The 13,916-nt window shown below is 37.9% G+C and overlaps 2 protein-coding genes across 7 annotated transcripts; one reads left to right on the forward strand and one right to left on the reverse strand.

The window, feature by feature from the left end:
• Positions 1 to 267: 267 nt before the first annotated feature.
• On the reverse strand, positions 268 to 4,821 carry LOC107763537 (scarecrow-like protein 6). 6 transcript variants are annotated; one of them, XR_001643053.2, is made up of 5 exons: positions 4,668 to 4,821; positions 4,466 to 4,557; positions 2,266 to 4,351; positions 1,674 to 1,734; positions 268 to 559 (listed from the first exon to the last, which is right to left on the reverse strand). XR_001643053.2 is itself a non-coding variant. In XM_016582024.2 (3 exons), the coding sequence occupies exon 3, from the start codon at positions 4,135 to 4,137 to the stop codon at positions 2,326 to 2,328; it is 1,812 nt and encodes a 603-aa protein (XP_016437510.2). In that variant the 5' UTR covers positions 4,138 to 4,183; positions 4,466 to 4,557; positions 4,668 to 4,821; the 3' UTR covers positions 2,074 to 2,325. The 6 variants fall into 6 exon arrangements, 2 of the variants coding, with proteins under 2 accessions (XP_016437510.2, XP_016437509.2); XR_001643051.2 differs by having other exon boundaries at positions 268 to 562; XR_001643055.2 differs by lacking the exon at positions 1,674 to 1,734.
• A 428-nt stretch (positions 4,822 to 5,249) lies between these two features.
• Positions 5,250 to 5,702, forward strand: LOC142162126 (protein trichome birefringence-like 11). Its single transcript, XM_075218438.1, has one exon. The coding sequence runs from the start codon at positions 5,250 to 5,252 to the stop codon at positions 5,700 to 5,702; it is 453 nt and encodes a 150-aa protein (XP_075074539.1).
• The last annotated feature ends 8,214 nt before the right edge of the window (positions 5,703 to 13,916 follow it).

A 13,916-nucleotide genomic window follows, 5' to 3' on the forward strand; every position in this document is an offset into this window, starting at 1 on the left:
ATTTACTATGGAATAGAAGGAGTATCTTTTACTAGTATATATATCAAATAACTTTGCCCATTAAAGCTTAAGCAAATGAAAAAACGGTATTTTGTGTTTTTCTATCTCTATAAAAATTTGAAATCCAAGTCTCCATAATTTCTATCCAACTTTATTTACGACTAGATCACACCCTTTATGGTAGATTCTTAACAAAGTATTGTTTCCAATTACTGTAAGTCCTTTGTATAAAGAATAGAATAGAGCAATCAACTGTTTTCCAGTCTCAGTTACAAAGGTTAGTATCACATAAATAAAGTGAAATAACAATTGTCATAGAAATGAATATTAAGCAACATTTACTTGTGAGTTTATCAGATCAAACGGGTAAATCAAGATACTCCGGAGCACCATCTCATTTTATGTCAAGGTGTTTGATTGCGCACAAAAAAAATTATTTTTTATTAAAAAAATTAAAAATTTATGATCTTAAACATGACATCGATCAGCTCGAGTTGTCTTAGATAGATCCCAAGTGGAGCTTGAGATGCTTTATTCGGTCTTCAGCCGGCCTATGAGGCTGCTGAAAGAGAAGAAAAGGAAAGGTGAAAATTTTGTGGTTATAAAATCATGTATTAAAGATAAAATAGAAAGTTTAAACTTAGGAGAGAGAAAAAAACTCGAGGTTACCCTTAAACTTAAATTGTTTCTAAACATAAAATGATGACATTCCTTTATTCGGGAACATACTAAAAGCGAAAGTATGTCATATAAAATGGGACAAGGAGAGTAATAAAAGAGCATAAACCACAATAAAACATGAACACACATGTCTAGAGAGGACTGAAACAAAAAAGTCAAGACCATAACATGGCCCAATTGTTCTTTGGGTGGGAAGGATGTTAGATTATGTCAGGACAAGAGCTAATCAGTAGTCAAAAGCTGTTTAATCAAAATATGAAATGGCTCTCCTTAGAGAATTTACTACAGCTTCATAACTGGCAAAAATTGCATATACATTAATACAGTGAAAGTAATAAACCAATATCAGCTATACTTTGACAACCACCAAACTAGTAAGAATTCTTCCCCAGTCCAAAATGCATTGACTGAAGAAGAATTATTTCATTCCTCCATTAGCAGCACACAAATACTATGTGTGTTGACAGCTATGTTGCGCGGACTCTCCAAAAATGTTGTCGCACCCGTATCGGATCCTCCAAAAATGCACTACTTTTGGAGGATCCAACGCGCACCCGGTAACATTTTTTGCAAAGTCCGAGCAACATAGGTTGACAGTGACTTACACCAAAAGCAACATAAGCAACATAGCGACAACAGCTAGTGAGATTTCTGTGGCTACTTTGTTTATTATTGCAACGCGTAGACATGCCTATTTTCCTGAGCAATGCAGTAAGCATAGGAGTATTTCGCCAACTTACTATGCCTCAAAGCCAACTCGGCTGAATAATTTATAATCCTCTATATCCATGATAATAAAACTACAAGATTTCTAAATTTCATAAATCATATGAACATACTACAAGTTACAGATAATAGAAGGACTACTGGAGTTCAGTCAAACTAGATTCCTTACTCTACCTGGAAGCAAAATAAAGACGATCTTTTGGAAGCGAAAAAAACTGAAGTTTAGAATATTGTTTCAAAGTGTAAATTCTTATAAGAGTATAGACCTGTAGAAAAGATCTGTCCGGTGCATAGCTCTAATCTGGTTCTTATCCGACCTCAATATACCTATCAAAATTCAAACATCGTATCCCACACTTTAAGAGCAGAAAAAAATTATTTACATAGGAAATGACTTTCCTGTAACCAGGAACCTCAGCACACTCGGCCAGAAAAACATGCCATTACCATCCAGTGTACATGCAAAGGACCATGCAAAGGACACCAGGCAAACAAGCGGATGATAACATTAGCATTCACCAATGAAGGATTATCATACTTCTTATCCAATAAATCATGTTAATATCTGTTAGCACTTACCAATTGTTCCCAAATATGGAGAAATGGACGATTTTTTTTATTGTTATTAAACAAGGTAAAAAAGAAAGCAATTAATACACAGGGAAATGCTGAAAGATACAACGCAGATTTTCAAACAGGGAAAGTGGTTAAGATTCTGTTTACACGTAGGAATGCTTGCCTACAGTCAAGACTACATATGGAGAATTAGATGTACCAAAAAGAATTTACAGGCAATAGTGGAGGTGATAGCAATGTAGATTAAATTTTGAACAGACTATCAAATTGAAGAGTCAAAACCTCTAGGAAATGTTGCTGTTAAATGGAAAGAGTCTTCTGGCTTTCATTAGATAAAGCTCCTCAGCACCTCCAAGCCAAAATTGACAAGAGCTCCTGCTGTTTCCAGCATAGCACAAGCGACATCTGGCGCTTCTCAACGTGAAATCCTCCTACCTGAGTTCTCTTAACAACACATTCAGCCTGAATTTCAGCCATATTACTAAATTCAATAGGTGAAAATCCTGCAGAAGCAAATAGGTTTCTCCACGGGGGCATTCGATCAGGGGATCGGAGGCGCCCCAAGACCGTGTTCTCAATGCTAGGCTGGAGAAGAGACCTCTCAATTTTTTTCCCAATTTCTGGAGTTAAATTAGCAGCATCAATACTGGCTAAGAGTATCTCATAATATTGGAGGGCGTGGAGGAGGTGATGCTTTAAGGGGAGTTCAGTACGTTCACATCCACGTTCCAATGATACAACAACTTTTGGTGAAAGCTGCTTCATACAGTGAAGAAGTGAAGGAAATGCAAATAGACAACTTGAAATAGACCAGATGGGGAAATTAATAGCAATAGCCTCACACTCAGATGACCTCAAGGAGGATAAGGGATAAGTCTTAGGGTCAAAGGAATCCAAGTTAATAACTTCCAGCTCAAATCTGATTCCCACATCATTAGCAAACAGCGTTAAACTCTCGTGCATGATGCCAATCTCAACGGAGTGGTGGGTTGAAGGAGATACAAAGGCAGTAATCTTTAGAGAAGTTGCCTTTCTATTGCTGCTCCGGAGTTCTTGCATAAATGAGGACCATTGAGCACCACAGCCAATGTCAAAATCTATTATGTGAATTTCCTTGGCATCCCCAAGAGCTTCAAGAATAGGTTGATTGGAGGTGAAATTCATGAACTGAATAAGTGGAGATATTTCAGAAAAGGCCTTATAAGCATCCATCTTAAGCACACAATCAAATGGCGTGGGAATTCTTGGTGGAAAAGATGTGGATGTACAAGGCAAAAGGAAAGGCAATAGCAGAGCCTCTTTGAAGTAAAAAGCAGACCTCTTGAAGGGTTTGCCAAGGGGAGAGAGCTGTTGATTGAGCCGCGCCAATATCATTTGCGCGTTTGAGAATTGTCCGGCCAGTAATAATTCAGAGGCCTGAAAAATCTGGTCATAAATAAACTGTTGTTCCTGCTGTTGATGACAAGGAACCATCAAATTACCATTAGCACCACCAACAGCTGCCTCAAGCTTAGGTACAATTAATGGTTTTTGCTGAAACTGGTGAAAAGGCAGAAAATTGACTTGCTGCCGCGTTTGTCCCAATGGTTGTTTCCTCAGCAATAACTCACCACTGGAGTCAAAAAATGGAACCTCAGGCAATAGTGCGCTTAAGCTTGAACCAAGCGTACCGGAATTGTGGCGCTTGGGCGGGGGCTGTTCTTGAGTTACATCATAAGATAATGAGCCTAACATATTAACATAAGCAGAATTCTGTTCTGATTGTTGTTCTTGAAAACTCAAAGCAGGAGGTAAATTTCTTGCCAAAAGATTGACATTGAGGTGTTCAAAGTTAACATTTTGCTTGTTGTCTGAGTTTATGACAGATCCAATTTTCTCAATGTTAGCATTTAGAAGGAGATTTGAATTAGAAAAAGAGACATTATCTGTATGAGCTAAAGAACCTGCAGCTGAGACCTCAAAACCAGAGCTTTGAACAGAAACTCCACAACTCAAATCAGCATTTTCATTTCCTCCTTGTAGTAATTGTTTTAAGCTGATTGATGGGTCCTCCATATCGCCGGAGATACACCGGAAAAGGGTCTGGTCGGAGCCGGCAAGTTCAGGCAACAAATTATCCAAATCCCCAAATCCAAGATCAGATTTTTCTCCCATATTTCCACCATAAGAGCATGAGGAAGATGAAGCTGAAGCTGAAGGACTGTGACTTGTCGTAACCAACATAGAAACAAGTTCAATTTCTTGTAAAGTTTGAATATTAATTGCAAATTGGTGCTTCTGGTGAAGAATAAATTAGGCACAAAACCAGAAACACCAACAACCCCTTTAGGTGTTAGGATTTAGGAATACATTGAGGTGTTACAATCATCTGAACATAAATAAAAATAAAAAGAAAAAGAAAATCAGCTAACCCACTACAAAAATTAACACAAAATAACCATAACAAACAAACAAGTTAACAGTAAATAATTAGGTTTCTTGCCTTTAACTACTTGATGGATCTTTTTTTTTTTACCAAGATTTGAAGGCAGTGACGCCATTGGCTCCAAAATATGAACTTGGTCTCCATTTCATCTGAAGTAGTAAAGGAAAAAAACTAAAAAAGAATCAGTAATCCCACAATAAGAACAACAAAAGGAAAGGGGGGAAAATAACAGTGGAACAAGATATTTTCATTTTCTTGCCTTTAACTTCGAGATGGATCTTAGTTTTTCTAACAAGATTTGAAGGTAGTGAGTTCTTGAATGAGCTGAAGATTGAGCTAAAGAAGGACAAATATAGGTTTTTGATTGTTTCAGATGAAGAAAGGAAAGTGTTCCATCAGAAAAAGAAAAGAAGAACTCCTTCGATATTGCGTATGTTTGTAAAAGGAAAGGGGCTGGATTGTATTGGGCTTTCGGATCAGAGTTCAATCTGTAAGCCCACAAGAATAAACAAAGGAAGCCCATTATTTCTTCCATATTGGACCAATATTTTAGAAGCTCAAAGATTATTATTTTGGAATTTTTACCTCCTATTGCAAAGGTTAACACCTTATTTATTTTAAATAAATATCATTTAAAAAAATTATATTCTATAGATACTTTTTAACGTTTATAGCAAAATATTTAATTTTGGTTACCTCCTAGCACTAATCAATTACACTATTTTCTTTCTCTCTCTACTTTGATACACCTCATTCTCTTCTCTCATCCCATTAAAATTTCCGATCTCTTCCTCCTTCCACCGAATTTGTGCAAAGCCCATCTCCTAGATTCTTCAACACAATGACCCAATTTAAAATTTTCAAGAAATTCAAATGCTTGAAGCTTTTTGAGCCATCACCAGGTGTACTTGGCTGCTTTTTCTTCACTGTTTGCTTATTCTTGTGTCTGTTTTTGCTGGATTACAGAAAAGTAAGCAAAGGGCCTCATTTGTATCAGCAAACATCCTTGTTTGCTACGTGGATTGGGCTCAATGGATTGTCTGTTCCATATAACAAGACTGAAAAGTTGGATTTTTTGGAAAATGGAGCAGAAAGTTGTGATCTTTTTTATGGGAATTGGGTTTGGGATAAAATTTATCCACTGTATAAATCAAAGGATTATAAGTTCTTGGATGAAGGCTTTCGTTGTTCTGAGAATGATAGACCTGATTATTTTTATACTAAATGGCATTGGCAACCTAAAGATTGCAAAGACAGCAGCCGCCGACATATAATCCAGTTGGTTTGTTCTTGAACAAAGACGATGGAGTTTGGAGTTGAGCAACTTGATTTTCTGTTAATATATTTCAATGTATTTCATGTATTTCATGTATTTCATTGTCTTTTTTTCATTGTAATTCAATGTGTCTCGTTGTATTTCATGTATTTCATTGTGTTCACTGTCTTTTTTTCTCATTGTATTTCAATGTATACCGCTGTATTTTATGTATTTTATTGTATTCATTGTCTCGCTATATGCCATGAATGTATTCATAAGTTTTTTTAATTAATATAATTTATGTATTCAGATGTATTATATAATTTCTCTTAAGATTTCTTTGTTTTTGGGGTATTTTCGGTTAAGAATCTTTTTTATAATTGAAAATACAAAATTTGTGTATTATAATTGAGTTTGTTGAGTTATATTAGGAGTCTATTATGTTAGTTGATTCACTTTCCGTTTTAAAAATAGTGTAATCCCTATTTCACGTCGTAAATACAGTCGAATACAATAATCTGTCCAGCTATAATCTCATGTCTCACTCCATGAATACAGTCGAATATACTCGAATACAACAACTGATTAACTTGACTTCCCTGATACACGCCTATTTTTGCTACTGTATTCATGAATACAATAGCTTAAATACATCAAATACATCTTATAACCACATAAAAGGTATCTATAATCCGCAATATAGCAAATGGTATTTATAGATGGCTAATTACTACTAAAAGATAGTGCTTTATGAAAATTTCCCTATTATTTTTTGGTTTCCCACCCAATGTCCGGTACCCGCATTGGAGCCCGACTATATTCGGATTCGCACCAGGTAAGGCCCCATTCGGGGGTAGTGCTCCCTACCAAGAATTTTTCCATATCCAAGGCTTGAACCTGGTTAAGGGAGGAGCAGTTCCATCCACTGCATCACATCCTTTGGGGTAACTCGAAGATTTTAGTTCCTTGTAAAAGTACAGGCATTTGTAGATAATGCAGTAATTTTTTACTTTCCTTTATTTGCAAATGCTAGTTAGTTATAGTATTATATCATATTATTAATTTAAATATAATATCTGTTTTCAATATTCGTAAATTTTATTGTGTCATATAGTTAAATTCGTCATTACGTAACGATAACAACTGTAACTTTATGTAACGAATAATTTGGTATGATCGCGTTGTTACCTTATTCTCTTTCTCTTATTTTGCCCTTCCTTATTATTACAAAAGCATATTTTATCCTTAACCCTACCTATTTATATAATAAGTTTACCTCGTACCTTACTTTCTTTTTATGTAATATTACAAGTTTATTTTTTATATTGCTGGTGCATGACATCATGAAATGATGGTAAACAATATGATATATCCAATATATTATATTCATCAAAACAATACAGTGTAATATAACACAATACGATATATTATGAAACAATATACAACAACCATCCAAACAAGTAAATGTTCACTATCAATAACATTTGTCTAGGTAAAAATTGGATCACAACTTTTCCATTTGAAAATATATTCCGCGTTACTCCCTTGTTAACAATGTAATCAAATTGAACATATGATATAAAATGTAAAGGCCTTGAGGCAAAGTCCATGTAAGGATGAATGTGATTCAGTGAATATGAATTTGGGTGCAAAAGTGGTCCATCCTTAACCCATCAAATGGATGGTAATCTTTTTTTGTTTTGGCAAAACATTCTTCAAACTGTATTATTTTAAAAAAAGAAAAGTTCATCTTCTGTCCATCCTCTCTTCAACTGATAAAACAAGTTATGGGAAATGCGTAATCGCACCAAGCACTTTAGTCCAGTCTCTTTTTCTCTCAATTCATGTATATAAGTGGTGTTACAACTTGCAAAAATTGCCGAAGTCTATTTAATTCCATATTGCTCTGTTTTAATGTAATAACCTGATAGGTCATCTTATGTTTTAAAATCTAATTCTGCGCTTTGAAGCCTTAAATACCTTATTTTAGCCCTCCTGGATTTGCGTGCATAGACCGGGTATGTTTTCAGAAAGTTTTTATGTTAAAAACTGAGAAAATATAAAATTTCTCGGTCAACGTTTTGAGCAAACAGACCCGGATTCGTACTTTGACGGTCTCGGTGAATCCGTATCGTGATTTGGGACTTGAGCATATACCCGGAATCGAATTCGAAAGTCCCTAATCCGAGTTATCGCACTTTGTTGAAATTTGAAAGTTAAAAGCTTAATGACTTTGAAATGTTTAACTTTTTGGATATCGGCTCCGTATTTTGGTTTTGGAACCCGGTATAGGTCCAACACTATATTTATGACTTGTCTGTCAAATTTGGTGAGAAACGGAGTTGGTTTAACGTGATTCAGACGTCCGGTTGTTAATATAGCAATTTTAAAGTTTCTTGAAAATTTCATTTAATTTTGGTGTCTGATTCGTAGTTCTAGGTATTATTTTGGCGATTTGATCGTGCGAGCAATTTTGTATGATGTTTTTAGACTTGTGTGCACATTTGTCTAGAGCCCCAAGGGCTCGGGGTGAGTTTCAGATAGGCTATGGAGTGAAATTTGAACTTAGAACATCGCTGGTGTGCTTCAGTTTTTGGTGTAGGCCTCATACCTCGCAATTGCGAGGTCAGGCTTCGGATTTGCGACCTCTGATGGGTTCGCATTTGCGAGCAACTCATTGCATTTGCGAAGAGTAGTCGGGGTACCTCAAGTTCACATTTGCGAACAAAGCTTTGCATTTGCGAAGTGGGTCAGGGGATACAGTTGTCACACCTCCTTTTTCCGCACCAGAGAGGGTGCAAGAGAGTTTTTCCAATTAAAGGACAATCGAAACGGGATTTATTTATTTATTTCAGAGTCGCCACTTGAGAGATTTAGGGTGTCCCAAGTCACCAATTTTAATCCCGAAGCGAGGAAAATAATGACTCCATATTACAGTCTGCGTACCAGAAATCCGGATAAGGAATTCTGTTAACCCGGGAGAAGGTGTTAGGCATTCCCGAGTTCCGTGGTTCTAGCACGGTCGCTCAACTGTTATATTCGGCTTGATTATCTGATTTTATACAAGTCTGAACTTATGTGCAAAATTTAACTTTTAACCGCTTTTATCATTTACTGTTTTTATCAAGAATTGCAACGTTGTGAAAGTGTATCTCGAACCGCGTTACAATCAATGTACCCGTGGTCGTCGACACACTTTGACTCCGTTGAGATTTGGATTTGGGTCACATCAATGTGCACCCGAGTTTAAGGAAATTAAATTATTAAAGGCGCGCCTAAAGCGACTAGCGTATTTATTTTGGGTAGGACCGTGGAATTTTACTAAACGGTCCATCCCGTAGTCTAAATAATTTTTAAAGCAAATATTTACTGAGGGCCCCGCAATTTGTATTTTATTTGGCGAGGCTCATCTCATTCTTATTTTTTTTTTCAAAATGAATTTGCAACGTCATGGACACGCATCTCGAACCACGTCACAATCAATGTACCCGTGATTAGAAACACATTTCGACTCCGTTGAGAATTGGATTTGGGTCACATAAATGTGCACCCGAGTTTAAGAAGGTAAGATTTATTAAGGCGCGTCCTAAGGAGTCTAACGTATTGTTATTTTAGGAGGGTTGTGAAATTTACTAAACAACCCGTCCTGGAAACTAAATGCTTTGATAATATACGTTTAACGAGGGCCCCGCATCTTGTGCGTTTCTGTTTGTCGAAGCTCATCTCGTCTTTATTTTAACAGGATATCCTATAGCAACTACGTTTCTTGTCACATTTGTCTCTACTAGTTGAGGTTAAAAATGACCCTATTCAATTACATGCTTGCAGGTTATTATAACGGAATCCCGAGTGCCTTTGCAGAATAAGAAAACATGATCGTGCCCATGGGCAGCTAATCGAGCACCGTGGGCCCAAACCCAGCCCACACGGTATTGGCTGGACCTGGGCCAGTGCCTTTCTGATGAAAGGCTGCTGGGTTCGTTTGATTCGGGCTCGACCTTCGGGAGGTTGAGAAGTGCAGCCTTGCGACGTTTATTTTAAAGCAATGGTTTGTCAGTTATAAGGAGACAATTTATCAAAAGGACATGAAATTAACTAACATGGTTAGTTCTATGTTTTAAGGACATGCTAACCATAAAAAAAAAACCTAAGATACAACCTACTGCATTTGAGACCCTTTTATCTATCAACCTACATATACAAACTAACATTCAATCACCACATATTGACATCTATTGGGCACACAGGCTACCTTCAGTATCTAAACAAGGATGCAAACTATTACATATTACATGAATGTTTAATGTAACCATCTATGTATAAAGACATTCTTCAGGACTTTCATTTATACTCATGCTCAATTTTCCCAATTACATTTGACAGTGCATTGGTTGTGTACCTGGTATAGAAGACAAAGAAGAAAGGAATGATCAGCTGGGCAGTATGCAGTAAACACAACAACAACAGATACACAGCAACAACACAGCAACAAAATCAACCAACAAAGATGAAGCTCCCGAGTAGTCGAGCAACAAACAACAATCCCCGAAACAGAGTATGAACCAGCAGAGACAGCAGAGTATTCAAGGTAAACACCCCAGCAATTCAACAACCACAAACAGCTCAAACAGGCAACTAACAGTAATTGGCCAAGACAGCTAAACCAACATAAACTCTTATGTAATTTTCAGACAGTGTTTGGTTACAATATTCTGAGACTTTTGTTTCTTGTTTTTCTTTTCTGAAGACTAAGAAATGTCCAGCCTCGAGACTAAAAATTCCAGTCTTTTCTCTCTCTTTTCTGAAGACTAAAAGTCCAGCCCCTTTTAAGTTCTCAAATGGCTTATTTATAAGCCAAATGAACCAGTGCAGTTAAGCTGCCCTTTTTGCTGCAACTTGCAGCCTGCCCATACCCCTTTAAGCCCCATGCCTAAGCATCTTTTGGTGTCAGCCCCCTTTATTCCCCACGCCTGGTTTTGTTTAATCAGGAGTTATGGGCATCATTTTATTATTCAATTTAAGCCCCATACCCTTGTGTCTTGTTCCCCCATTGGCATTAGTTTAATCCTAATTTAGTATCTCATTTGTCAGCTCACTTAAACTAATTACTTCTGTTCTTTTTAACACCCCAGAATACCCCTGTCAACCTTGATTATTACTGCCCCTGCCTATTGCAGCATCAGGGCATTTTTGAACTGATGAAAGTTCGAACTCAAGACTGGCTGGGCTGAACCTTTTCAGTCAGCTTTATAGTGCAAACAAACCATTTCAAACAATGCTGGGGCATTCAGTCAATAGCAAGGTTCAATTAGTCATGCGACATTATTAGCTCATTCGACTCATTAGTTATAGAAAACTGATCGACGACATTTATCGAGTCGACTATACTAATCATAACAGGTAATAATCAGTCGTTCAAATAGACAACACATACAGGGACCTAAAGGGAATCAGACAGTTTTTGTTCAGTTACTAGGGCTATATGAATTAATTCGCTTGACGACTACTCTAATCGAACATGCACATCACAGAATACATTCAAATCATACACAGAAAACAATTAACCAAATAAAAGGTCTTTACAGAGATGAAAGAAGTCCGAATGAAAAATAACAAAATAACAAACAAACACAAAGAGATATGCTGACCACTTATTTAGAAATAAAACACAAGAAAGGAAAACTTACCAAAAGTGTTTAAATCAAACAGACCCAAATCCGATTCAACCTCGAACTTTTGAGGCCGAACAAACTTTAATCAGGGTGTTCTCACATGAGAACGCCTTGATTAAGGTCTATTAGACCTCAAACCCATGTCCAAACCGCCCGGATTCCCCAGGTGCATGTGTTCTAAAGTCTGGATTTCCAGATCTGATTTTTAGGGAGTTGTGGGTAGATTCGGACCAAACCAAGTTTGGTTTGGTCACGAGGAAGGTCAGGGGAGTGTCTGGTATGAAGATGGGATGGTTTGGCATAGATCCGGGTTCGACTCAAATCTTCAAATGAAGATTCGAGACGAACGGAAGTGATTCGAGGCTCGTGGTTAGTGGATTCGTGTTCAGGACAGTGAGGTGGTCCTAGGGTGTTCAGGAGGTGGCCACCGGCGTCCATGCCGCCGGCTTTAATGGCGAGGGAGACGGGGGCGGCTAGGGTTTCTAATGAGAGGTCTGGGTTTGAGCTTGGGGACGAAGGGGTGGGGTGTTGGTATAGGGGGCGTGGGTGTAAGGGAAGGTTTATATATGGAGTAGGGGATTGGATCTGAGCCGTTAGATCAAATGATCTCAACGGCTTGGATCTGATGGTGAGAAATAAGACGGGGTCGTTTGGTAGTTAAACGAGGTCGTTTGGTTTAAGTGAGGGGTTGGGTCGAATTGGTTATTGGGTCGGGTTTGAACACGGGTTGCCGAAAATGATCCTGGACCGTTGGATTGGATTGATTGGAACGGCTGGGATTGATTTGCCTGAAACGACGTCGTTTCAGGAGGTGCTTGGGCAGCCGGTTTGGACCGGGTCAGATCGTTGGTTTGGGCCTTTTTTTGTCTTATTCTTTTGGGCCCAAATTGATTTCAACTTTCTTTTGTTTTCCAATTTAAAGAAAAATAAAAATAAAAATAACTAATAAAACAAATGAAATTAAAACAAATAACAATATGGCATTTCAACATAATTATCATACCAAGTAAGTTAAATCACAACCTAAAACGGACGATGCACATATATTTATATATATATTTTTTTGAATTTTCTTTTAACGCCACATATATTTTTTGTATTTTTGTTTGATAATGACTAGATGCAAAATGGACAGACTCACAAACGACTAACAACACATGTCACGAAAAGATCGAAAAATTGTACAGCGAAGCCTTTTGCCACTATTTTTATTTTCTTTTTGGAGCGATTGTCCGTGAAGCAAAAATCACGTGCTTACAGCTGCCCCTCTTTGCACGAAGACACGAAGGGTTTTCGCGCAAAGATAAAGCGAGCGATTTTTGCCCGTCCGAATACTCCGTGTGAAGCATTTTTTGAAAAAGATTTGACCGAACCTTTGCTTCAGAGGTTTCCTACATATCCTGGGCTGAACAGGAATCAGGTCAATGTAGTTCGGGAAATTTTGGCAGCTGGGACTACCGTGTAACTGTAGTGCCTGCTGCTGTTGTGCTCTGTTGCATGCTGTTGTAGGATGCTACCGCTCACTGATCTCCTTGTTACATTGATCTTGAAAGTGAAAGGAAAAACAAGAAGTTAAGCTAGAGTATGAGATCTCATCTATCTCCAACTTGTTCTTGTTGTCTTGCTTTCTTGTCGGCTAACGCTTTCCTCTGACGCCTTTATTTTGTGATCTTGGGGATGATGCTGTTCCTTCACCTTTTCTGAATGTCAGTTCTCATCACTTTGCTTGATTTGCTGGGAACATGGCTTTCTTCTTTAAATCTTTCAATGGTTTCTTCAGTGGTATGGCTTTTCATCAGAATTGTTATATTGGGCATGCCATAGCGTTCTCAAGCTGCTTCTTCTGAGACGTGTTCCTTCTTCCTTTTGAATGTGCGCTTGCTTTTGCAGCCTTCTGCTTCTTGGCGTTGGGGATTTTATTGTTTTTCCTGCTTGGGGCTCTCTGTTGTAACCTTCCGTCTTCAGGTGGGGTTATTGATTCCAAAATCTCGAGCTAGATGTATTCCCACATTATACTGGTGGGCGACCTAGAACTTAAATGTATTCCCGCATTATACTGGTGGGCGACCTAGAACTTAAATGTATTCCCGCATTATACTGGTGGGCGACCTAGAACTTAAAGTATTCCCGCATTATACTGGTGGGCGACCTAGAACTTAAATGTATTCCCGCATTATACTGGTGGGCGACCTAGAACTTAAAATGTATTCCCGCATTATACTGGTGGGCGACCTAGAACTTAAAAGTATTCCCGCATTATACTGGTGGGCGACCTAGAACTTAAATGTATTCCCGCATTATACTGGTGGGCGACCTAGAACTTAAAATGTATTCCCGCATTATACTGGTGGGCGACCTAGAACTTAAAAGTATTCCCGCATTATACTGGTGGGTGACCTAGAACTTAAAAGTATTCCCGCATTATACTGGTGGGCGACCTAGAACTTAAAAGTATTCCCGCATTATACTGGTGGGCGACCTAGAACTTAAAAGTATTCCCGCATTATACTGGTGGGTGACCTAGAACTTAAATGTATTCCCGCATTATACTGGTGGGCGACCTAGAACTTAAAAGTAT

Source organism: Nicotiana tabacum, chromosome 1 (assembly GCF_000715075.1).
Source record: "Nicotiana tabacum cultivar K326 chromosome 1, ASM71507v2, whole genome shotgun sequence".
In the NCBI taxonomy this organism is placed as follows: domain Eukaryota; kingdom Viridiplantae; phylum Streptophyta; class Magnoliopsida; order Solanales; family Solanaceae; genus Nicotiana; species Nicotiana tabacum.

Bases quoted from the DNA above. Each gene is read 5' to 3' on its own strand.
- LOC107763537 (XM_016582023.2), bottom strand. From the start codon at position 4,206: ATGTTGGTTACGACAAGTCACAGTCCTTCAGCTTCAGCTTCATCTTCC.
- LOC142162126 (XM_075218438.1), top strand. From the start codon at position 5,250: ATGACCCAATTTAAAATTTTCAAGAAATTCAAATGCTTGAAGCTTTTT.